The sequence below is a fragment of the Callorhinchus milii genome, unplaced genomic scaffold (genome assembly GCF_018977255.1).
Source record: "Callorhinchus milii isolate IMCB2004 unplaced genomic scaffold, IMCB_Cmil_1.0 Scaffold4, whole genome shotgun sequence".
In the NCBI taxonomy this organism is placed as follows: Eukaryota; Metazoa; Chordata; class Chondrichthyes; order Chimaeriformes; family Callorhinchidae; genus Callorhinchus; species Callorhinchus milii.
Window position 1 is genome coordinate 3,619,708 of NW_024704745.1, and position 26,372 is coordinate 3,646,079.

The 26,372-nt window shown below is 41.9% G+C and overlaps 2 protein-coding genes across 7 annotated transcripts in view; both read left to right on the top strand.

Annotated features, from left to right (window-relative positions):
* synj1 (synaptojanin 1) overlaps nt 1–14,304 on the top strand; it is a 71,834-nt gene extending 57,530 nt beyond the window's left edge. For 3 of the 6 annotated variants that reach the window (XM_042333837.1, XM_007906715.2, XM_007906716.2), the window contains 5 exons: nt 606–647; nt 752–807; nt 1,437–1,545; nt 4,920–5,149; nt 9,987–14,304. In XM_042333837.1, the coding sequence (XP_042189771.1) occupies nt 606–647; nt 752–807; nt 1,437–1,545; nt 4,920–5,149; nt 9,987–10,868 (1,319 nt within the window). In that variant the 3' untranslated portion in view covers nt 10,869–14,304. Of the gene's footprint in view, nt 1–605; nt 648–751; nt 808–1,436; nt 1,546–4,919; nt 5,150–7,164; nt 7,189–9,986 lie in introns of all 6 variants that reach the window. The other 3 variants (XM_042333838.1, XM_042333839.1, XM_007906717.2) reach the window with 3 other exon arrangements.
* A 556-nt stretch (nt 14,305–14,860) lies between these two features.
* Nucleotides 14,861–26,327, top strand: cfap298 (cilia and flagella associated protein 298). Its single transcript, XM_042334691.1, has 8 exons — nt 14,861–15,004; nt 18,218–18,358; nt 20,034–20,201; nt 20,726–20,793; nt 20,878–21,036; nt 22,606–22,737; nt 24,119–24,214; nt 25,862–26,327. The coding sequence occupies exons 2-8, from the start codon at nt 18,220–18,222 to the stop codon at nt 25,970–25,972; spliced, it is 873 nt and encodes a 290-aa protein (XP_042190625.1). The 5' UTR covers nt 14,861–15,004; nt 18,218–18,219; the 3' UTR covers nt 25,973–26,327.
* Nucleotides 26,328–26,372: the final 45 nt, after the last annotated feature.

The following is a 26,372-nucleotide window of genomic DNA, read 5'->3' on the forward strand; positions in this document are numbered from 1 at the left end:
GTGTGGGAACTAGACCAGCCCTCACGCTCAAACCACCCTCAGATCCACAGTGAACCCACCTTATAAGCCAACCACCGTTCTAAGGGAATGCTTTGTAACCGAGTTAGAATTATAGAATCCTACAGCACACAGAAGGAGGCCGATTGTGCCTGTGCCGGATATCCAACTCGTCCCACTTCCCCACTCTTAAACCCATAGCCCTGCAAATCATTCCTTAGCAAGTACCTATCCAATTCCCTTTTGAAAGCTACCACTATAAGGTTCTGCCGTAGACAACCAGTTGAGTGGTACAGCACCATAATAGATGAGCTTCCTTCACAATTCTCATCACTCATTCACTTTCCAGTATAGCTAGTAGTTGAATTTGAAAGGCATTGATTAGAAAGTCCCAGCAATTATAAGCTGGAGCCCCTGGAGGGGGAGATAATGGGCATTCCACTTTGAGAATTGCAATCGGTGTAATTTGCTGTTTTTTTTTGTTTTAAATTGAAACCCGGATTGATCGTGCATGCTGAATGTGTAATCTGTGTACAGTATCGCAAAATAATGAATGTCTGTTTACAAAAATTGTGACATTTGCTTAATTCTCTCCGTATGCTGCTCAGTCCCCCAAAGCCCAGCCCAAGCCAGAAAAGAACTAGAAGAAGGTAAATTCCTATACCAATTGAAATAGTCTAGTCCAAAAGCAAACATTAATATCAAAGTTGATGCAATCCACCACTCTTGTGTGTTTTTTTTCCCCCCCCTTTAGGCCGTGGTCCAACAATTGTGCAGACAACATTAAGTTCAGGATCCACATGCAGACCGGTACGTTTCACATAGTAGAGTTTAACACGATTCTTGTTTGGATACTACTTTTATGTTCGGATAGCTTCGGAGAATGAAGTCCTGTAGTGTAGTGGTTAGAGCAGTCGCCTCGCAAGCGAAAGGACCCTGGTTCAATTCCCTGGTGGGGCGAAACTTTAGGCAAGTTTCCTTACTCGACACGCCTCTGTTTACCTAGCAGTAACTAGGTTGTTAGTCGATTGGGGGATTGTTTTTTCGGGAATAATAATCCCTTCAAAAACAAAATAAAATAATAATAATAATTTGGTCACTCAATCCACGACTGTTGTGAGACACTGCTATGTGCAATTGGCTGCTGCTTTCTCGTCCACAAAATATAGTCAGTCGACTTACATTATATTCTATGAAGCGCTTGGAGACATCTCAACGTGATAAGGCACAATATCAAATGCAAGGATTACTATTATTATTATAGCAGTCCGAGACGCTACCTCGAATGAAAGGTGCTTTATAAATGCAAACTGTTGCTTATGTATTTATTGCAACTAGAGAGAGGTGAGAGGAGATTTGGTTTGTTTGATTTGCATTCTTGCCTTCACAAAATTGTTTAGAAAACATTTAGTTACGTGTGTGTGTGTTTGTTCATACAGAACATACCACCTCGAGTTGGAGTTATCAGTGCACCACATCATCATGTAAAACCAGCTGTCGGAGGTCCACTACCAGATGCTCAGAGCAAGCTGCTAGTACCATCAAAAGGTATGGATTTTCAAGAGTGTTATAAAGACTTGTAGAGTTTCACTTGTCATCTTATTTTTAGTTCCTGTTTTATAGTTCCTCTTTCCATATTCCTTTTTTTAAAACAAAAGGACTTATTTAGTTGCTTCCCTTAAAGATTGTTCCCCCTCCCCTCCCTCGTACGCATGCTATTGATGATTTTCCAATTGGGTGAAGCAAACTATCTTCTCTCAGGTTTGAAGTGCTCTGTAGCCAACCACTAGGTGGCTTCAGGTAAGTAACAGAGCCGCTCTCGCCTTTCCCCCTTACCGTCGCCCTCTCCCCCTACCCCTTCCCTGCGAGGATGAAGATGAGCTCTGCTTTGATCTATTTCTGTCCCTCTTCCATACCGTACAATAAAACAAAGGTCAGGAGCAAGGGATACAAGCACTTGCTTTTATCATTCCAGCAATACACCAATCCTTTGCCGCTAGCCTTATTCAGATTATTTTGTTGCTTTACACCTTTCAATAATTTCCACTTTCCAGTCACGTTTTCCAACAGGGTGATTCAACTGGTGGACCATGGGCCGCATCCGCCCCCCCCCCCCCCCCCCCTCACCTCCATTTCATCTGCCCACCGCTCCATCCATAACACGTAAATGTTACGTTATGTTTCTGGAAGGGAAACACAAAAATGTTGCTTATGCAGACGCTTCTCAAATCGGACATGTGGCCCTCAGCAGTCAAAAAGGTTAGCCCAGCCCACCTTGCTTTACAATATTGGCCACTATTTTTTCAGTTAGATTTCTTCTCTGTCAGCAATTGTAATATTCCTTTCCGTAAAATAGTAACTATTTTTTGTATATATATATGTGTATTGGATGGATGTGAAATATACAGCCTTGGAATCAACATTACTCGTTGCCAAGTGGCTCACTGAACAGAAGAGGTAGAGCAATATAGTTAAGACAGCAGATTGAATTACCAAAAATGTGGAGACTTTACTGAAATTTACATGGCTGCCATGTGCCGCTCAGCATTATTTGAATTCTAGCATTGCGTTGCAGTTGGACACCATATCATTGTATGATAATGTAACGGGTTACCCAGGAGTTACCCACGACAATTGAAATGGAACTGCAGAGTGAGTTTGACAGAGGTCAGGAATGTAGGTAATCTCCCTCCTTCGTCATCCAATTTTGTACAAAGATTTTGCACTAAGCATATAACAACACAGTAAGAATTATAGACCGAAATAAACCATCCAGACAAACCAATCAATTTCCTCCAAGATTCCTTCAGTGTATTCATCTCTAAACCCTAATAATCCTGAATCCTTTCAGTTGGCAGAAACTTATCGTTCCTTTTCAAAGCCATTCAGCTTTTTTTTCCTATTACCTTTGCTCGTAGTTTGTTCCACATGCCTATTAGCTATAGGGTTTTGTAGCCCTACATATCCTTTTTATTAAATAAAAAACTCCTGTATTTCCTATTCTCTTTCATTGTTATTCTCAAAATATGGTCTAAAGACAAGGAATTGTAGGTAATATTTTTGCACTATTGTTTTCTTTGTGCATAATGCAAATTCTTATAGTAATTCTTACTATCAACAAAATATCGAGGTCTGTTATGCAAATTTGGTAAATGTATTGGAAATATTGCAGCATGTGTAAAACCATATATAAATTCATCTGGACAGAGAGAATTACAGGTGCCTTTAATGATAGACTTAACAACTCAATGTATTAATTAGGACAAATCCTGTTCATTGTTAATTATGTATCATTAAGGGTATAAGTGATTTCCTTTGTAGATATGAATTTACTCATGAGGGTAAAATTCTGTTCCGTATTACTTGCAGCAACATTCATGATGTGCAACAATAATGGGAAATCCCTTCAGAGGCTGACATTGGTGAAGGCATTGTGTGTAACGCTGAATGGAATTTTTACCCAACAATTTATACATTGTAGATAGTACAAATGGTTTGAATAACTTCCATGATAACTTGCATGGCTGTGTCCTGAGGGTTTTAAACCGCTAGATGTACTCTTGAATTGCACTCCACCATGGTTTCTTGCAGTCTCTGTAACCAGGCGTTTCTGACAGAGTGTGCATCTTAAGGTTTGAGATTATTGTCTAATATTGCTGGTCTCGTAGCTGTTTTTTAATGAGGAATCACTTATTTTGAAAATGGAAGTCTATTGTGCAAACTGTATAACCTCCAAGAAGTTCTTGTGGGTTTGTCCTGCAACTCGTTTGATTTCTAGGGCTGGAAAAAATGTCTTCGGCAGGAAACAGGCTGGGTTTGAATAGCTTGATTATCTTTGGTGGCATGGCGGGAGATCAGGGAGTCTCAATGCAGTATTTATATAGGAGATACTGATGGGTTTAGATTTGCATGTGCTTGGAAGAAAAAGCAGCACATTGGGCCAAAGGGCCTTTTTTTCATTCCACGCTCTCTGCTATTCTTGTGAAGAGCTATTCTAAGCTCGTTCAGTTCTGTAAACTTGAAGGGATTCTTAAAGTTTACTCTCCTGAACCTGAACTTTTTCTTTGAAAACAAACTGGCGATCAATAACGCTGGCCAGGTTCACAAAGATAACTCATTTGCGTTCTCTGTGGTTAACACATTTGTGGTTTAGACATGAACACAATCGGTGGCTTGTATAAATCAACGCTTTAATCTTCAGTTTCTCAACTTTTCATTGACTCTAAACCAGCTTGAATTTTGCCTGAAGGAAATCATTATTTTCAGTCCAAACCATTAACATTTTTACCAGATGTTGCTACCTTTTCCAAATTGACAGTGGGAGCAGGAATCAACAAGGGGAAATATATGTTTTATGGTTGATGGTTTAAATTCAGTGAGTGTTGAGATTATGATAAGTAGAAAAAGAGGTAGACTAAAAAAGTAGTTGAAAAAGAATAACAAGTAGGCCATAGCAATAAAATAAAAGGGAAAACGTGTGGCAGGGCAAGCACAGGACAAAGTTGTTCCAAATGTTTGGGTTTTCAAATGTGACTTTACATTTATATTAGTGGGTTAGAATTATTATTATGGTAATAAAGTGGATCCATTCAGTTTGGCTTCACTTCCATCTTATAAACACAGCACAAAAAGCAATTGTTGATTCTTTGACCCAATGATCTACCATCAGTTCTAAAGCAAAGTGGTCAAATCCATGTGGAATCTTGGGGTTATTGATGGAAAAAATGCCACATTACTTGCTCACCTAAATGTTTTTTGGAAGCTTTTTAACCCACCATTTTTGTGTGTTGCACTTGTAAGAGTTTTTTTCATACTGAATACCTCGGAAATGTATTGACTTGCATTTTTTTTTAAAAAAGCGAAGCTACACTTTGAACTGATGAGTTGGGTACCAATTAACCAGCTTTCTGTCTCTTCATCAGGGCCTATGCTTTTACCAGAACCACTTAAGCCACAGATTGCTACCCCTCTTCAACCACATCCTCCCCCAACAGGTCCCCCCAAACTGCAAGACCCCCTGAAACCCATCGGATTGAAACCAGTTTCACAGACGCCACCCCCTTTTCAGAGCTTAGAGCCTCCACCACCCCAGCCTCCGCCCCGCAGCAAATCTGCCCAGAATCTGCCAACAGAGCCTACTGGTGCAACACAGGTAAGTAGCGACGCACTTAACTCTGTTGGACATCCCCTCGGAATCAGTTTGATTTAGTCCATTTCAAGAAAATATGATTTAAGAACATTGTTATGCAGAGATTTGCATAATTCTTTCTCCCAACTTGTAGAAAATTGTTAGCATTTGGCATTCATGCCAAGTAAGACTGAATAGCCCTTTGAACAGACTTAACTGGAATAACATATTGAGCAAATGTGCTTGCTTTGCCTGCAATTTCCGAAATCCAGCATTGAAATTAAATTGTGCACATCTCTCTCTCTCTCTATCCAAACATCTATCAGCCTCACTGCTGTAAAATCACACTGTTTCTGATGCTACCCAGTAAAAAGAGTGCTACCCTTTACTGGTGTTGCTTATGCAAAAGAACATCTTACCCTGCCTGATCTTTCTTTTTATTGCTTTCTCTGTTCAATCCCTATTGGGATGTACTTTGCTTGACAGTCTCGACTGTCACAATGTGGAAAATAACCCCTATAGTAATCCTTCTCTTGCCACTTCAGTGCTCTCCATTCGATAGCCAGTTGCAAGGTCTTTTTATTTTATATTTCTCTTTACAGTACTAATGTAACCATTTAAAAATTGAACTTCTTTGATTTTTAAATAGACAACTCAATTTATCTTCAATTTTTCTCATGCCAGAATCTGGAACTGCTGCTGTCTCGAGAGATTTTTTTCTAAACATTCTTGAGGGAAGATAAAGGCCCAAAATTGAACCTGAACTTAACCTGCAAAGCCATTTTGTCTTCAAATCGCAGATCACGCAAAACTCTTTGAAAACAAATCTTCAGTTTAATCTGAATTTGGAAACTGGCTCTTATTAATAACTGCATAAAAACTGGCTTTCAAATTTAAAACGGAATTTAGGGATCTCCCCAATTCTGTGAGATCTTGCACAGAATTACACCAAACCAGGCTATTTGGCTCAAATAGTCTTTGCCGATGTTTCTCCTCCACATGAGCCTCCATTGCTCCTAAACCCCTTTTCTATACTCCTATATTCCCTTCTCCCTCATTTAGGCATCAAGTTTCCTCTTGAATACGTTGATGCTTTCTGCTTCAAATACAGCTTCTGTCATATTCTCACCACCCTCTACTTCAAGAAATTGCACTTCATCTCCCTGCTACTGGCTATCTTTTACGTCTCCCTGCTTAAAAAGCAGCTTTTTAATGTCCATCTTATTAAATTCCTTCATAATATTAAACATCTCTATAAGGTCCCCTCTCAATCATATATTCAGAGAGAAAACCTGTAACCTGTTCAATCTTTATTGATGGCTCTTACATTTGAAGAAAAAAATTGGCCCTACAGACTCGGACAAGGTGACACTTTGAAATTACGGTTCGCAAACGTATGAGGGCAGAGGTTGAAGTTTCATGTTAAAATGTAAAGACACTCACTGAATTTAATCGTTCTTTGGGAGAGATGGTAGCACAAACTGTTGAATGCTGTTGGAAATTTCTATGCACGGCGTAAGTAAGTAATACGTACATTAGAACAGTGAAATGATCAGTTTATTCAATACCGCAAGTAAAACCATCATAACTAAGTCGTGCACAATGAGCTCCGATTAAATTCTAGACCTGACTGATACGGCAATCGACTTGTTGAATAAACTTGAGTGTTGCACTGTTTTCCTGTACGGTGCATTGTCTGCAATCATGTGGTGCTTTAGTAAGGATTCCGACATTTGTTTTTTTTTTAAAAAAAGGTTTGTTTACTGGTACGTCCTGCGTTTCTTTGAACTTGTTGTTTATTGTATTGTTTGGTAATATTTAGTAACCGTCTCTACGGATATGTTGAGTTTTATGTTATTTATTACTTGCTGTTCTTGATTGGGGACGTGAAATATGCAGTGGTGTTGCAAATATATTGAAAATGTTTATTCAGAGGAGGGAACTTTTGATGCTTAGCATTGCAGTAGTGTAGCGTGTTTGAGACGCCAGGCTCTCTCCTTCTTTCCTTTGTCTGATGTTTACTGTCTCTTTCTCACAAGCAGGAACAGCCATCAGGGTGAAAGGTATCGAATTAATTTACAATCTTTTATATGGTTCTAATAACATCTTATATAATTTGTTTTGCCATACACAATGTGCTGCTTCATACATTAGCAATTGTGCCTCTCCTGTGAAACCTCCCATCATTTCACTAAATAATGACCACAGCGTTTTAATTTTTATGTTCTTCATTCGTTAGATCTAGTTCCAAACCATCATTTTTAATTCAACAAGTGTTTATATCATAAACCATAGAAATATTTATCAATATTATAGTCTCTGCTTAATATAGTCTGCAAAGCAAGAGAAGAACATTTCTGTATTGTTTCTCATACTTTCATGAAGTGTTTGGACATCAGTATGCATTAAATCATTATCATTTGGACATCTTTAAAATATAACCTTGCTAACGTTGCTTCTCTTGTAAAGATTAGCTTTTTCTGAGGTGTATCTCTCCCTGTATTTATCCCTACCCCTCCTGAAGAATTTTTTTTCTCTCTTGCTGGGGCTACAGCTCAGTCGCACTTCGATACTTTTCTCAAGAGTGAGTATTTCATACTGTCATGTCTGCTCCCTCCGCTCAGCAGACTCCAGGCTGCTTCTCGCCCCCCTGCCCGGCCTGCCCCACGGTCGGCAGTCGGGCTTTCAGCCTCTCTGCCTCGCATCTTTTGGAACTCAATCCCCTTCGCCTTACTCTCCCTTGCCTCCTTCAAGGCCTGTCTCAAGACCCTACTCTTCGTCAGCACCTTCGGTCATCCTCCTATGCCTACCATTACAGCCCTCCACCCCTCCTGATCCCAACCCCCTCCTCGGGTCCAAATCTCTGACTGTTCAGCACCTTGGGACTTCCTCCCGATGTGAAAAGCGCTGTACAAATGTAATTTATTGTTGTTGTTACAGTGAGTGCTGGCTGGCTATTCAACCATGGGGAAGCAGTGCAGTCAAGCCTAATCATGTCGTCTTTCAATGTTCACATATATGCATGCAACTTCAGCAATCTTTGGATAAATAGGCATTAGATACCTAAATAAATGCTCCTTTTATCCCTCGGAACTCAGTAATGCTATTGCTCACCCTGAGCTGAGGTTAGTTCACTTGGCACAGATTGGGATTCGAACCTGGGACCTTCCTGTCTTTAAGGACTATCGCTCATTGGATAAACACTGAGCCACTCGGGTTGAAGATAATCCCACAAAAAAGAATTTTGTCACTCAATCCATTTGTAGGACACTGCTATGCTCAATTGACTGCCATGTTTCTCCCACAAAATACTGTCAATCCACAATACAATACATTCTGTGAAGCACTTTGAGACATCTCAACAACATAATATCAATATCACATACAAGGATTATTATAATAAATTTTACCTAAATTTATTAACCATTTTTTAAAATTAGAGATTTAATAAAATATAATTTGATAAATGATTTCCATTTCCCTAAATGGTGAGAAAATCTGTAATTAAATCTGCATTAATCTCCACTATGAAACTGAGGTTCTGCCTCCAGTGATGAATAGCAGATATATGTCAATCGTGTTTCTGAGCCAAAATGTAGCTGCGTTCTTATTGAAGAAAATCTTAGAAATTGTGCCCTTTTATTTAATCCATTTAAATCAATTAATTTTGATTCCTAGGCAGGGTGTAACCTTAGGCAAGTTTCCTCACTCCTCACGCATCTGTTACCTAGCAATAAGTAGGAGCCCGGTTGTTAGTCATTTGACGGATCGCGTTTCGGGGATTATAATCTCTTCAAAAAAAAAAGAAACCTCAGTCACTCAATCCAAGACTGTTTGTGGGTGACTGTTGTGCACAGTTGGCTGCTGTGTTTCACCCACAAAATAAACAGTCAATCCATTTTACAGTGTATTCTGTGAAACGCTCTGAGACGTCTCAACGACGTGATTAGACGCTATATCAAATACAAGGATTATTGTTTTTTATAAGAGGCTTTGAGATGATTATTTCACATAAAAGGAGCTATATAAATGGATGTAATTATAACCACAAGATTAGTTCGGATGAAGAAGACCCCTTGGCCCATCTGATCTCAGTCCTCCAGAAGACCCACCCTATGTACGCTATTACCATGCAGGAATGCACCTCCTCGTCACTCGTTTTGTTAGCTTGCAATCATAAATATATGTAATCCTTTCTGATGAAATCTCCAATGATTCTGTCCACTTGGGATAAAGTAGTAAGCCATACAAAGAGCAATAAGATTACGGATATTTTGCAGTGTGGTAGTCCGGTATGTTTGACGATGCCAATGCTCCACTACGTGGTGAGATACAGCTTAGACTTTCCATTCTGCTGAGATTCTAATCTCTGCTGCATTGCTGAGTGGAGACCAAGCATCTCCTCCCAATGTTGGGAAGATATGGTCCTGTGCGTTTCCTTGTGTCCAGCTAACCTGCAGAGATAGAACCCTGGGAGGAGCTCAGCCGGTGTATGATCCAAGGAGAAAATTGGAAACTAACACTATGCTTTTCTCTGTGTGACTTGTGAGAAGCTGCAGTTTAACATGGAGTTAGGGTGATGTGATCCACAAGCAAATTGTGCAGAATCCCCAAATTGCACAGATGCAAAAGTCCTTATTCCTAGATTAATATGGTAAGTATATTCAGGGTCCTGCTCCACATCACTCTAATAGCTCCATGCAATATAGTTTGCATTCCAGCAAGTGTAAACCAGGGAGTAACTTTAAAAGCGCATCTCCAATTAGATTTCAGTTCATCTAAAACGGTACTTTTGAATATTCAAATGCATCCATAAAAGGACTTGTTGCACTAAGGATAAATTCTCGTTTTGTTTACGCAGCTGAACAACGGAAGCAGTAATGGAATTAACAATGGAGGATCATCTAATAGTGACCCGTTTGCTGACCTTTCATTTGACCGGCTTGCTGACCCTTGGACAAAGGCCCTGTTGTCAAGTGGAAGCTCAATGCTACAGCCACCAGCACATCCCTCCATATTAGTGTTTCCAACCTCAATCAAGCAAGAGACCAACCAGCCTGCCGCATCCGCACAAGATAATTGCATGCCATTCGTACCACCGATTCCCCCGCGAAGCAAATCGCAGGAGAGCTTCCGAGTCTCGCCCAATCCTTTCGGCTGTGCGCCGGATAACAAAACGTGCAACTCAAACCCTTTCACCGGAAAAAGCAACCAGAATCCATTTAGGACCGACTCTGCCAACACTGTTCAAAAGTCCCCTGTTTCACTGCACCCCACCTCTGTGGAAACCAGCAGCAGCTTCCCAATCCTGTCTACTGCGCCATCGATCGCTGAAGCCGGGGCAGGCAAAGCTACTTTTAATCCTTTTGCAGGCACCGATTTCTTTCCGAGTAAACCTGCTACGAACGACAAAAGCGGATGGGTGACCTTTGAGGACAACGATTTTAATCTAAGAAAGGAAAACGTAGTGACCCATGCGAAACTGATCCACACCCAGAAGGCATCGAACGAAGATCGGGGGAGTTTTTCTTCATTGCCATCCACCGAGAAATCCTTTCCTGGTACAGATTTTGGATTTGGCAGTGACTGGAATCCAAGCAGTATGGCGGTTGGTTCTTCACGCTCTCTACCAGGTCGAAGAGCACCCCCTATACCCGTGCGGTCGCATGTCACTCCACCTCTCCTGCCATTCACGTCGCAGGCACCTGATTTGTTTCCCAAACAGGAGTTTACAGAAAGATGAGGGCCTTCAGATAAGATGTCAAAACCAAAATGCTGTGTAACGCATTGTTTTAATTCTTTGTCAGGGCTTTACATGTGCAATATGTTGTGTTGAAATGTCAATCAGAGCACTGGGGATGTCTCTTTAGAACTGATCCTGAACTGGTGTTACATAAAAATAAATTGGTAATAGTTCTCTGAGGTCAGCAGAAGATTTTATTTTGTTTATAGAGTGCATACTTCAAAGTTGACCTGGATGTGGTATCAACAAATTGGCTAGATATTGGGAATTGATCCAGAATGCAATATGAATTCAAAAATGATTGATGCTAGAGGGCTGCGGAAAATACGTTTGCTACGGATTACACGACTGATACTTTTACAAATGCGCAATTTGCGTTCTGGTTATAGTGAAAGTACAGTAATGCCGTTCTAACTGAATCTGTCAACCCAAACTTGCCGCAACTCTGCAGTCACGATAGGTTGTGTAGTAATGATTCAATGCTAGAATGTTGCGACTGCTTTGTTATGAACAGAATATTTGCATTGTTTTGAGCATTTGTAAGAAATGGCTTACGTTTTCTGACGTTTTTATGCTAAAACTACTATTATATTTGGGTATTCTAAACTTAAAAATCGGTGGTCAGAGACTTTTTGTTTGTGAATAGTGGTTTAACATGCTATCCTTTCACTTCTGGTCTTGGGTTCAGATTGAGTGTAGACTGATGATCTGTCCTAACCCTGGATGCTATTAGGCTTTTACATGACATGGGTTTGGACTATCTCTTCCCATCTTCTGGTGGCCACATGCCTTCAGCACAAAGCTTTCTAATTGGCACTAGGTTGGAAATCTCATTCTGAGAGCCCACAAGAATGACTGATGTGGGAAATGTCACCACCAGTGCAAGCTTTTCTTAAGTTAGAGTAGAATACAGGAAACTATAGCTGTGGCGTATCTGAGAAGTGCTTGATATTGTCCCTAGTTATCTGAAACGAGAAAGTATTCCAAGTGTTTCCCGCTTTGAAGCCCCAAGCCTCCTTTACCAAAAAAGCTCATGATTCCTTTTGCCTCTTGCAGCCCCCGCTTTCAAAAATTCTGTTCTAAATTGCATCTCATTCATCAGGGGATACTTTCTGTTTGAGACCTAATATTTTGCACTTGTTTTGCACCTATGCAAAGTACAACTATGCTAAGCAACGACACTGAGAAGCTGAATGCAGAAGCACATTTCAACACAAACCAAAACTCCCAATGTAATTGCAGTTGTATTGTGTGTGTTACCTGTGTTTTATCCCCCCACCCACGCACAGGTTAAGTGTGTCCCTACCTAAAAGCAAAGTTTCTCTACTTTCATTTTTTTACATTTTTTTAAAACAAATTTCTGGAAAGAAAGCTTGCATTTTTCTAATGCCTTCTGCTGACATATCTCGAACTGCATGCAAAACATCTAAAAAATGCAGTACAACACCGTTGCCCTGTGATTTGTTTTCCTTCATCTACAGATTGGGGCGGTGGATTCAGCACAAAAACTGTCTGTTCTTTTTCATTGACTCACCAAACTGACCGTCGGGTGCAGAAAGCCCACACAGAATGGCCAATGCGAGCTGCTGCAGTGGGAGATGCCCTTTCTAAATTAAGGTTTATGCACGTTGCTTGGGCTGAGGGGTCGGATCTTTATGGCACTTTAATTTTAATTTAAAATAGCTGCACTTTCACAGGGATTTGAAAGGGAGATTAGCTTTCACTGCTCAGTCATAGAACTATAAAATTCAGGAAGGACACACAAGTATTCAGACCACTGGTTTATCAATGCTCACTGCCTATGAAGATTATTACCAATGGGGGGAGCAGGAGAGAAAAGGTTGTGTGATCGTCAATCCTTTATATTCATTAAAATGTGAATGGTGATATGGTAGGTTGTGTGTGAGTGTGTTTTGGGTGGGGTTCACACTGTCTGATTTATACTTTAGCTGATGGACTTGTTCACTGCTGTGAGATTCATCGCCTTGGGATGTCCTCCCGACATGTATCGCGCTATACAAATGTAATTTGTTGTTGTTATTGAGATTATCTCTTCCAGGTCATCTTGTTATCAGTGTACTAGACATTCACATTGGATTCAGTATAAGAGCAACGACAAAGTTACATTTACATTTGAGAAAAGCAGCACAACAATACATTAACTGTTATGTTTTTATACCTGACCTCAATGCTTGACCATTAATTAATACATTAATTAAAAATGTTCCATCTTTTCCACCACTAACATTCCTCATGTCAAAGAGCATGAATCCCTAACCCCTAAACTTTCTGCCTACAAATCGATTGATAGCTTACTGATCTTTTTTTTTATTACCTAATGTTGTTGGTCACACACGCACACACACGTGGCACAATTAAGTTAAAAAGAGAGAAAAACACACACATTACGAGTTGATCTTGGGGTCTGCAGAGGATATGGGAGCAGAACAAAAGCTGCAATCTGTTGAATCATTAAAGCCTCATAAATATTTCTAAGTAGATCATTCTTCTAGCATTAAAATTCCATTCTTCCCCTGATTTGATATACTTTACAGATATCAATCTGGTAAGGTGTGCGTCACAGGCTCTTGACTCTGGATTGCCGGTGTTCAGATAAAGGCAAAAATTCCACAGTTTTTATGAAAACATTTGTCCAAAAAAGTTGCATATAAAGCTGGTAAGTCATCCTTTTGGTCCACTTGAAACCAATATGTGGTACCATGTCTTTTATCAATTTGATGTTTCAGAAACTGACCTGAAGTGCAGAAGTTCCTTCATTAAATAAGGAATTTGGTTAAAACGCTGGTGGAAATATTCACTTTTTTTCTTGCAGTCTTGCTATAGGATAGTGTATTGGCTGAGTTCTTACTACTGATATCCAAAGGAGGCTTTATCAAAAGTGCTTGATGCTGCTCTTTTTGCCTGTGGTGCAATGCTGTTATATTAAAAAAAAACACTTTCTGGTCATATTTCAGCTGAACTGTGTCTAAGTGTACAAAATGTAATTCTAGTATCTAAACTTAAAACTTTCAGTGTGTAAGTAAGGTGTTGCCCTTGTGCAAATTGCCAGTTTGTGGTAACTTAAGCTTTCTACAGTACTGCCTTTCATGGTTCATGAAAGAAGTGGAATATGTAATGTGGTTTGCAACACCTTAACAATGTTTACAAAGTCCTAACTGCACTGTCTCAGTCCATAGCAATGTAGTAACCTTGGCTGTTTATAGTTTTTATAGATTTCCTGATCTCTGAAGTGTCCTACTTTATCAATGTGTAATCCTACAAATTAAATGTGGTATATTATGAAGTATTCAGTAAATGTTTTGTTTTAATCCTTTCTGAAGGACTGCAGTATTAAGACTCTGCATAGTAAATTGTACATATTCTGTGAAGTATGTGTTGTGTCTTAATGCAATAAACATCGCTGTATTCTACAGTTGCATTTCTTGCATTGTGTGGCCTTTTTTTTCTTTAAAATGTCAGTGAGAATAGGATTGTGCTCATTTTTAAATAAAACATCTACAATTGTGCACCTCTCCTAGACACTTAAAAATGATCAGTTTTAACTCGAAAGTAGTTTGAATGAATGGAATAGAAATCTTTGGTGTCATATGGAAGCCTATTGCTAGCCCTGGGCTGAATTTTCAACGTGATATTCATGCCATTCAGAGTACTAAACTACATGAACTCATCAATGTACAAAAACAAATCTCCCAAATATACAGCAAAAAAATTGCATTTATATATCGACTTTCACGTCAGGAGGACGTCCCAAGGTTCTGGATAGAGTTTGCACATGAAATCTCATAGAGCTCCATCTTTCTGTCAGCAACACCCTGAATGGATCTTATATCCTCATGGAATCATAGAATTATACAGCACAGAAGGAGGCCATTCTGCCCGTCGCGTCCGCCCAAATTGGACGTGAAACCCGCCCCCAAAACCCGCCCAACTCGGTCACGTGGTTCGAGACGCCAGCGGGGCTGGGGGGGGCGTGGCTCTGGCCGCGCGTGCGCGAGACGAGGCGAGAGAGAGAGAGAGGGGCAGAAGGTGATCGAATGTTCTTCCGGGGCCACAGAGCAGCCGAGAGCGGAGGCCCGAGAGCGACACGGACACTCAGGACAGGCCGAGCCGAGCAGGTCAGCCCCGGTCGGCCCCGGCCCGGCTCCTCTCACCAGCCGCGAGCGGGTTCATCACACACGGGACCCCCTCCCCTCCCCCGGGGGAGGGGAGCGGAGCGGCCGAGAGGCCCGTGTGTTCGCCACGTCGCCATGGCAACCGCCAGCAGCGCCCTGGGCCCGGGCCCGGCTCGGCTCCTCTCACCCACCAGCCGCGAGCGGGTTCATTTATTTACTGACCGGTGGTCAGGGTTACTGTAAATTACCCCCCAACCCCCCCCCACACACACTCCCCCCCACACACACCCACACACACCTCACCTCACACTCCCCTCCACACACACACACACCTCACCTCACACTCCCCCCCCCACACACACCCACACACACACCCACACACACCTCACCCACACACACCTCACCTCACACTCCCCCCCACACACACCCACACACACCTCACACTCCCCCCACACCCACCTCACCTCACACTCCCCCCACACACACACCCACACACACCTCACCTCACACTCCCCCCACACACACACCCACACACACACCTCACCTAACACTCCCCCCACACACACACACACACCTCACCTCACACCCCCCACACACACACACCCCCACACACCTCACCTCACACTCCCCCCCACACACACCTCACCTCACACTCCCCCCACACACACACACCTCACCTCACACCCCCCCCACACACACACACACCTCACACTCCCCCCCCCCCCCCACACACACACACCTCACCTCACACTCCCCCCCACACACACACACACCTCACACTCCCCCCCCCCCACACACACACACACCTCACCTCACACTCCCCCCCCACACACACCTCACCTCACACTCCCCCCACACACACACACACACCTCACGTCACACTCCCCCCCACACACACCCACACACCTCACCTCACACTCCCCCACACACACACCTCACCTCACACCCCCCCCACACACACCTCACCTCACACTCCCCCACACACACACACACACCTCACCTCACACTCCCCCCCACATACACCCACACACCTCACCTCACACTCCCCCACACACACACCTCACCTCACACTCCACCCCCCACACACACACACACCTCACCTCACACTCCCCCCCCACACACACACACACACACCTCACCTCACACTCCCCCCCACACACACACTCACCTCACACTCCCCCCCCACACACACACACACCTCACCTCACACTCCCCCACACACCTCACCTCACACTCCCCCACACACACACCTCACCTCACACTCCCCCCCCCACACACACCTCACCTCACACTCCCCCCCCCCCACACACACCTCACCTCACACTCCCCCCCACACACACACACCTCACCTCACACCCCCCCCCACACACCACACCCCCACACACCTCACCTCACACTCCCCCCACACACACCTCACCTCACACTCCCCCCCACACACACACACCTCACCTCACACCCCCCCACACACACACACACCTCACCTCACACTCCCCCCACACACACCCACACACCTCACCTCACACTCCCCCCCACACACCCACACACACCTCACCTCACACTCCCCCCCACACACACCTCACCTCACACTCCCCCCCCCACACACACCTCACCTCACACTCCCCCCCCACACACACACTCACCTCACACTCCCCCCCCACACACACACACTCACCTCACACTCCCCCCCACACACACCTCACCTCACACTCCCCCCCCCCACACACCCCCACACACACCTCACCTCACACTCCCCCCCCACACACACACATACACACACTCACCTCACACTCCCCCCCACACACACACACACACTCACCTCACACTCCCCCCCCCACACACACCTCACCTCACACTCCCCCCCCCCCCCCACTAACACCCCGGGGAGGGGAGCGGAGTGGCCGAGAGGCCCGTGTGTTAGCCACGTCGCCATGGCAACCGCCAGCAGCTCCCGGGCCTGGCCTGGCCGGCCCTGGCCTTATTTTCTTTCTTTTTCTTACTTTTTGAGATACGATACTGTATAAAGACTAATAATGATCATTATCATCGTCATCATAACAATATATAACTACAATAACAAAATATAATGTGTGATAACTGTAATAGCCATAATAAGATAATGTATAATAACCATAATAAGGTAATATATAATAATTACAATAATAATATGTATAACAACTAATAATAAGATAATATATAATTACAATAATAATATGTATAACAACTATAATAATAGAGTAATATATAATAACTATAAGAAGACAGTGATAAGATAATGTATAATAACTATAATAAGATAAATAATAACTGATAATAATAATCATCATCCATGTATTTGACGTAGCGCCTCATCACGTCTCTTTATCGAGACGTCTCAAAGTGCTTCATGGAATATACTGTGAAGTGAATTGGCTGTGTATTTTGTGGGTGTATATAATAATGGCCCCGCGCACTTTAGAGGGGTTATTCCTAAGTGCGATGGCATGTTTCTTTCTTCTCTCCCACCCCACCCCCCGCCGTGCCTTCCTGTCTTCCTCCACCTCCTTCCCCAGGGTAAAATATATAATAATACAATAAACTTGTGGCTGTTTTACAGGATTTATTGTAAGCAAACATGCTTTCCCGGCAGCTACAAGAAATCCTAGATTTCTCAATAGTTTTCATAATGAATGTTTTCTTCCCAAAATCGCACAAAATAAATACAGGTAAATTATAAGATGTGTTTATGAGCCCCATTTTGTTGGCGTCAGTAAGAACAACAACAACAAATTACATTTACACAGTGCCTTTTACGTTGGGAGGATGACCCAAGGCGCTGGAGAGTCAGGAATTTAGACTCAAGTTGGGGGTAGGAATCGGGAGGGGTGGAGCGCAGGGAACGTAGTGTTTGGAGGGTGACCGAAGGCACGGTCGAAGAGGAAACGGGCCTTGAAGGACGCAAGGAAGGGACAAGGCATAGGGAATGGGGGATGGAGTTCCAAAGGGTGGGGGCAGAGAGTCTGAAGCCCTGACCACCGATGGTGGGCTGGATGGGACATGGAGCAAACCCGCTGAGCCGAGGGAGCGGACACCCATTTTTTTGTAAGGAACTTGTATAAGACTACAGTCATGAAAAATAGCATTGACTAGGTGTTAAACCCTGACCGTCGACTTCAAGCAGTGATATTTTATCCATGAATACTGATATGCAACACTGTGTTTGACTTTGTTTTATTGTAGCTATGGTGCAGTTACACATCAAGCGTGGTGATGAGCCCCAGTTTCTGTTTAGCACTACAGTGGATGTCCCTGTAAGTGAAGCAACCAACCAAATAACAGCTATTTACAATGGGAGGCTCAAAGTCGAAAGGATTTGTGGAGGTGAGTGAGTATTGTAAAAATGTTTGAACCGTCCTGTTAAGAGGACCAACAACAAATTATGGTTATATAGCGCCTTTCTCGTCAGGAGGACATCCCAAGGCGCTGGACAGTCAGGGATCCGAAACCCGAGCTGGTGGTTGGGATCAGGAGATATGGGGAGGGGAGGGGTAGGAGGGTGACTGAAAGCACAGTCGAGAAGGAGAGTCTTGAGACAGTTCTTGAAGGAGGCAAAAGAGAGGACGGGAAGGAGAGACTGGGATGACTGGAGACTGAGTTCCAGAGGGTGGGGTCAGAGAGGCTGAACCCTTGCCTGCCAATGATGGGGTGGGCAAGGCGGAGGGAGAGGACAGGTTTGTATGGGGTTAGGAGGTCACAGAGGTAGGGAGGAGTGAGGCCCTGGAGGGCTTTGAAGGTGAGACCCAGGATCTTGAACTGTATCCTCTGAGTGATGGGAAGCCAAAGGAGTCAGGCGAGGATGGGGTGACAAGGTTGCGGAGGCTGGTGAGGGAGAGGACACGGGCTGCAGAGTTCTGGATGACCTGCAGCCTGTGGAGGGAGGCATTGGGGAGGCTGACAAGCAGGGAGTTTGCGTAGTCGAGCCTGGATGTGATGAATGCGTGGATGAGGGTCTCGCTTCCATGACCTATACTGCATGAAAGGGTGCGACATAAATGCAAGTTGTTAAATTAATTGCCTAATGGCTGCCTGTGGACCACTACAGTACTGAATTTTTTTTGGTCAGCCAGATACATACAGAAACCCATCACCGTGCTCAAGAATATCCAAACCAAACTGAGATTTCCATGCATCCCACCTATACATGGAAATTCCAGAGATAGGTTGGAGCATTCTAAAGAGCTTGTCACATTGTCAGGACATGGCAGGGAATAAAAACAGAAAAGACTGATTGCGCTATGGGCAAAAAACTATCTTCATAAATTAAATAGCTGTAATAGTGTATCAGAGCAATAAGATCTGCTGTTGGGTGGAATTGTTCCAAAATACACAAGTAATCCAAAACACATGAATATTTCATGTATTTTGTCTTCACTGTCTATATTTTCTTTATAATAAAAAATTAAATATAGCAGTAAAATTAGTACATTGAGAGAATAGTTGCCAACTCGATTCTTAGGAGTGTGGGTTCTCCAAATTGATTTAAAATTTTATATTTAGTGACACGTAAATAACACACCAAAGGAACCTTTGCAACATCTGCATCACTGATTTTTTTTAAATCGCCCTGTGTGGATAATGAAAAGAACTCCTGTGGGTTCTGAGTTCAGAACCACTCAGTATATTTGTTGTAGGCTAAATATTGATGTTTGTGTGCAGGCCCACCAGGGTTTGAAATGATTTGCACGAGTAAACTGTTGGCAGTCAAGCAGGTATTACTCTGTAACCAGAAATATATGAGAGTCTGTCAGATTGACTTCTCGTGTTTTCTCCTTTCCTGACTTGCTTAATTGATCTGGCAACACTGTCGGAACAAAAATGTATAAAACCCAAAACTTTTTTTTTAAGTATTCTAGTATTTTATGACAAAATGGTCTCCTAATAGCCAAAGAATAGTTTATTTTGTTTTTTTTTAAAAAAAGGTTAATTTGGATTGAACAGATTTTTTTTAGAACCTTGCAAGCATTTGCACTCATTCTAAACGGTTTGGTTTTCATAGAAATTGGAGAATTGGCAGAGCACGGCATCTTCCTACCTCTCAACATGCAGGGATTGACAGATGAGCAGATCGAGGAGCTGAAACTGAAGGATGAGTGGGCATTGAAATGTGTGCCAAGTGGAGGGTCTCAATTTAAAAAAGATGAAATCGGACGAAGAAATGGCTATGGTAAGAATTGGAGCACAAATAACAATGTAAAAAGAACTTGGGTAAGATGGGTAAGCATTAATGATATGATAATAATAATCCTTGCGTTTGATGTAGTGCCTTATCACATCTTCGCAACGTCTCAAAGCGCTTCACAATAAAGTCAATTGACTTTATATTCTGTGGGTGAAACGTGGCAGCCAATTGCACACAACAGTGTCCCACAAACAGTCATGGATTAAGTGTTAATATATTATATATTATTATAATATTTTTTTTAAAAAACAGGCAAGTGGAGTAAGGAAACTTATCCATCGTTTTGCCCAGGAATCGAATCCGGGTCCTTTAGCTTGCGAAGGCGAGTACTCTAACCACTGAGCTACAGGGCTCCACTAAATGTTCAATGCTGAGATAAACTTTATGCCCATTCTCTCAACAACAACTTGGATTTGGATTAATATAGCGCCCTCCACGCCGGACGGCGTCTCTCATGTATCTCTTTAAAAATGATTTAATTAAGTTACACCTGACAATATTTGTTCCAGCTCCAAATGAAAAGATGAAAGAAGTTTTAAAGAAGACAGTTGAAGCAGCTAAGGCATTGATATCAAAGGTAATGTAAGGTTCAAAGTTAAGAACTTTAAATGTTTACATGCATTACGTGATTAGAATTGTAGAGTTTACTCCTTGTTTTCAGAAACAAGTTCTGGCCAATGTATGTGTCACAAAGGAAATGGTGAAAGATGCACATGACCAGCTGCGAGGAGCTGTTATGATTGTTTATCCCATGGGACTACCACCATACGATCCAATCAGACAAGAATTTGAAGGGAATGAAGACCTATCTGGATTGCAAGTAAGTTGCACGCAAACGTTTGAAAGGCCTCTGAGGTGGGAGGGTCCGCACTATTCCAGGGCACTGCTGATGACAGGACAGCGCAATCTGGCTCATCGACAGGACCTGGAAGGCCAGACCAGTTACTGGGGGCAAGAAATCCTCACACTCAGCTCCTGATAACCCTGCAAGCCAAAGCCCTAACGGGTAGGGTGGTCCTGGCTGGCCAAGCAGCAGGAAAGCTTGCCAGACAGCCATATCAATGGCAAGCTATGCGGTTTTAGCTGGTCAGACTCCAGCAGTTACCCCAACGCACACTCTGGGATCTCCAAGCCTTGGCTCTTGCCAACCTGCGCCTAATACTTTTACTTTGAAAGGATTGCAGAAGAACAACCACAGGAATTAGATTCAACTGTACCAGTCTTGACTGTTTCAAAGCAGTATTTGCCTTGAAACAGTATTTGCCTACTATTTAAACTGTTTTATTGCATCGTAATGAAAGAGTACATTTCATACAAAACAAATGTTTCAACAGCAGTGAACTTCTAGTATAAGTTTAGCAGCCCTTGGTGGCGTAATGTGCCGTCCAATTTTTTAAAAAAAAACAGATTTTAGCTACACTGATTTAACATTTTGGATTTTTTTCCCGTTTGCATGGGTGGGGAGGTGAGATCCATATTTATGTGGTTAGCATTCCTTTTCAATTGCTATCACATGGCTGAGAGTGTTCTGTTTCTTAGGAGGTGATATAATGGAAGTGCTTTACCACTAATTTCTAACTGGGAGTCTGTGGATAAACATTTCCCTCAATGTAAAAAATCCTATATCAGATAGGGTAGAGGATATCAAACAACATTTATTCAGGTTTAAGTACATTAGCTTTCAAGGGCTTTCTTCAATTTGAAACAGAGGAGAGAAAGTGATAATTTTAACCATGGCAAGGTTTACAACATAATAATAATCTTTGCTTTCAATGTCATTGATAATGTCAAAACTGTGTATCGTAGGTAAGCGCAACAGCCAATTTACACACAGAAAAGGCCCACAAACAGCTGGAAGATGAATGACCGATTTATCTGTGAGATTGTTGATCAGGACACTGAGAGAAATTCCCTTCTCTCTTCTAATAGTATCATGGACACCTTAATGTCTACATGAAGAGGGAAACCGGGCTTCGGTTTAATGTCTCATCTGAAGAAGAGTGCCGCTACTTCATTGATATTTCACTGAAGTGCCATGTTAGACAATAACCTCAAAGTTCTTGACATAGTCTTGACCCTACCACCTTTTGACCTGGAGGCAAGAGTGCTCCCAACCCAATCAAGCTGACACATTTGGTGTTAGCATGGTTGATGGGCTATCATGTGCCAGAAGATGTATGAATTCCATTGTTTCTCACAATGTTACACACTGGCAAACTGGAGTTAAAGGAGATACTAGTCATTAGCTCAGGTGCTTATAGGTGTCTCATCTGAATACAATTCTGTTTAGTATTTCGTATCTTACGTACTTATGTACTTTTGTTAAGAAGCTGTATTTGGTTGTTATTCCACAAATTATTTATATTCCCCAAATCGCTTTGTGTTGTAGGCTGGGAAAGAGGTGATCGAGCAGGCCGATGCCCAGCTGTGGTGGGCAGGGAAGGAAATGCAGAGAGGAAAGAAACTGTCCAACTATGTGGGCACAAACGAGAAAACAAAAATTACAGTAAAAATACAAAAAGTGAGTATGCAGTTGGAATATTTGTGTATTTCTTTATAATACACTTTATAAAAATACTAAATCAACAATCTTTTTTAAAAAATTATTTGGACACTCAATCCATGACTGTTTGTGGGACACTGCTGTGCATAATTGGCTGCCATGTTTCGCCCACAAAATATACAGTTAATTTGCTTTACAGTATGTTTTGAGCTTTGAGACGTCTTGAAGATATGATAAGGCGCTGTATCAAATGCAAAGATTATTATAAATTTCACCAACTAAGATATAGCTTGGACTGTTTTTAAAAAAAAGGAAAGGCAATAAACTAGACTTTAGTATAAAATGTGTGTCATTGTGTTGTGACACTTGGTTGACTACATTGTTTTTGCAAAATAAAATATTACCTTTTCCAGTAGATGTATGAGAGGCTATAAAAATACTCACCTGTTCTGAACTACCAGCAAGATGATGCCAGGATGCGTTGATAATATTCTCTCTGCAAATGATCATTGTTTTCTAGGATTCATTCTATTGAGCTGAGAGCTGTGTGTGATAGCTTAGTAATTGCAGAATTTAAGAAATAATTTAGAATATTAATGTTTGTATGTATAGTGGTCAAGATGCATGTGTTTTCCTTGCTTCTCATTGGGAAAAAAAGAATTGATCCACGAAGTTACTAATCCTCTCGCGCTTTCATGCTTACTGCAGTTGACTTGTAAAGCTGTTCTCGGGTACATCTCCAGCAGTGGATTGCAGAATAGCGATTAGGAATCTCTATCCCTTGCCACTCCCCAATGGTGTACTTAAGCCATTTTAGTATTCCCTAATATTGTTCAGGCTTAGAACAACTAATTCAGCACAAACCAGGGATCAAATTTGGAACCTTGCTCCTGTTTGCTTTGTTCAGCGCCTTGGGACGTCCTCCCGACATGAAAGGTGCTGTACAAATGTAATTTTCTTGTTATTGTATGTTTTGTAAATTCCTTGGTTTATATATTTATATCACTGATACCTTAAGNAAAAAATTATAATGCGTTCACAAAATATAAATACTGGAGTTCAAGGTAAAATAAAGCCTTTAGATATTGGTTTACAAAGTATTTATAAAATTATAGTATTTTGCTCTTGTACAGTGGAATGTGCTGAATTAGTGTTGGTGTGGATGAGTGAAGGCACTACTTACCGATAGTATTACTGTTTTCTTATCAACATTTACTTAATGAGATGTTAAGAATCTATTTAATGGATAGTATTTGGGGAATAAAGTTACTGTAAGTGAAAACTAGAGTTGCTACTTTTGAATTAGGTGAGAAATTCCAGAGTAAGACAGCAAAGGAGGAGCCATTATAAAACGTCAGCAGATGATGCAGCTTTGTCAAACATTGCTTTTTGTTCACAGCGAGGTCAGGGGGCTCCAGCTAGAGAGCCAGTGATCACTGAAGAGGAACAGAAACAGATGATGATGCACTACTATAAACGACAAGAAGAACTCAAGGTGCAGTGATTTAGCTATTCTATATGTAATCTTTTGCTTGGGTAATCCATAGGGTTGGTGGAGGTCCCTACTATTTATTTCTACAAACTGGCTCAGTTGCTAACACTCTCACCTGAGTCAGATGCTTGTGTGGTCAAGCCCCATATTTATAGTATATTCATATACTCAATCCACGACTGTTTATGGTACACTGTGTGTGCAATTGATTGTGAGTTTTGCCCAGTCATTTCACTTTACAGTATATCCTGTGAAGCGCTTTGAGATGTCTCAACGATAAGGCACTATATCAAATGCAGGGAATATTATTATTATTATGTTGGAACTTTGAGATTATGACCAAATGATCCTGACACTCCAATGCTGTGTCAGGAGAGTTGCATTGTCAGCGGTGCTGTTGTTTGGGTGAGATGATGAATTGAGGTCCCGTCTGCCTGTTCAGATGGACGTGAAATCCCTGTGACACTATTCGAAAAGAGAAGGGTGCTTCTTCTGGTGCCCGGCCATCAACCCTTCTCTGCTCCTTCCTCCACCCCAACTAAAATATTGATTAGTCATTGATTCATGGCTGCTTGATGGACATTGCTGTGTGTCACTGTGCCTGTACGAACACGGTTCCTGTGAAGCACTTTGAGAAGTCCTTTCACTTTGGAAGGCAGTCCCAAAGTAGTGTAAAGTGCAGTGACTATTTTCGGAGCGAACGCAGCAGCATATTTGTGCACAGCAATGTCCCACAAACTGCAACGTCCTACAAATAACTATGAAGTGAATAGCCAATTTTATCTGGGGGGTGTTTGGCCAGGACACTGGGAGAAATACCCTTTTTTTCAGATAGCGCCATGGGATCTTTCATATCCATCTGAACAGGCAGACGGGCCCTCGGTTTAAAGTCTCATTCAAAGGACATCACCTCCAAAAGTGCTGCACATCTCCAATGTGGAGCTTGGCCAAACAATCTTCCGACTGGGATGTAAGAGTTCCACCAGGCTGACACAGGCTGCCAGGACGTCCTCTATTTTAATATGAACATTTCAGATTTTTAATTCTGAGCATCTAAGTCTAATTAACAAGTCATTAAATAACGCCTGAGCTCTAAATATACTGGATTAATAAAATTAGGTTTTCTAACGGCAATGAGGAGATAAAAACATGTTATTTCCACTTCTGATCAAAAGGTCACCACTGACATTGCTTGTGGCCTTTGGTTGTTTGGCTTTCTGAGCTTGCTTGCAATGAGCAGAAAGCTAAATTAAGTATGACGATAGGTTTCCACATGAATCGGACACCTGGCTGACCCACCAAAAAGCCAGCTGATCAACCGTGCAGTTCTTGCCTGCTAAAAGGAAAGTGTGGTAAACTTTGACCAAGCGATGTCAGTGGTGACCATGTCAAAAGTTTACCACACTTTATAAGTAAATGTGGGTTCTTGCAAGGCATTTTATAATGAGGTTACTCTGTAAATAGTATTTCTGTTACTTTTCCAAGAAGAAAGAATAATCAGTAGTGAGTTTTTATTCAAATGCTTGAGAAACCTTTTTTTAAATAAGTCAAAATTGCTAAACACGGTGCACAGTTGCAGGGAATCTTAAGACGTGAATCAGCAAATTAATTGACTTACTGCTTTCATTTACTGGAAGTATCTTTTTTCAGAAACTTGAAGAAAATGATGAAGATTCGCATCTTGACTCTGAGTGGGCAGACAGACATGCTCTGAAAAGGCAATTTCAAGGTGTAAAAGACATCAAGTGGGGCCCCAGATGAGGTCAACAGTCAACTACTATAGTACAGCTCCCTTTAGATGCTTTTAAATCAATGTGGAAGCTGCATTGTCCTTGTATTTATGACTACGTATTTCTTCAATGGAAGAGGAATTTTTAACAGTTGCTAATCTTTTTGTTGCTCTTTCCCACAAACAGAAATGTTTCATGGCATGGCATGTTTTCAGAATGTTTTGGATTGCCTGTAAATTTGCAGTAGAAAAAACTAGGAATTGAATGAAATCCTGTATGACCTAACTCATTTCTCACAAATCTATTATTAATGTAGACTGTTGTGGATTTTTCACCACTCTTTGTCGTACTCTATTCACATTGAATAAATGCTGTTTTTCCAGTTTTAGAATAGATTGTTTTATTTTTCACAGTTTACAGATCAAAAGGGG

Excerpts from the sequence above, each read along its gene's own strand:
- cfap298 (XM_042334691.1), top strand. The coding sequence starts at position 18,220 with ATGGTGCAGTTACACATCAAGCGTGGTGATGAGCCCCAGTTTCTGTTT. Across the intron at positions 20,202-20,725 it reads CGGACGAAGAAATGGCTATG|CTCCAAATGAAAAGATGAAA; the intron begins GTAAGAATTGGA and ends TATTTGTTCCAG. Across the intron at positions 24,215-25,861 it reads AACGACAAGAAGAACTCAAG|AAACTTGAAGAAAATGATGA; the intron begins GTGCAGTGATTT and ends ATCTTTTTTCAG.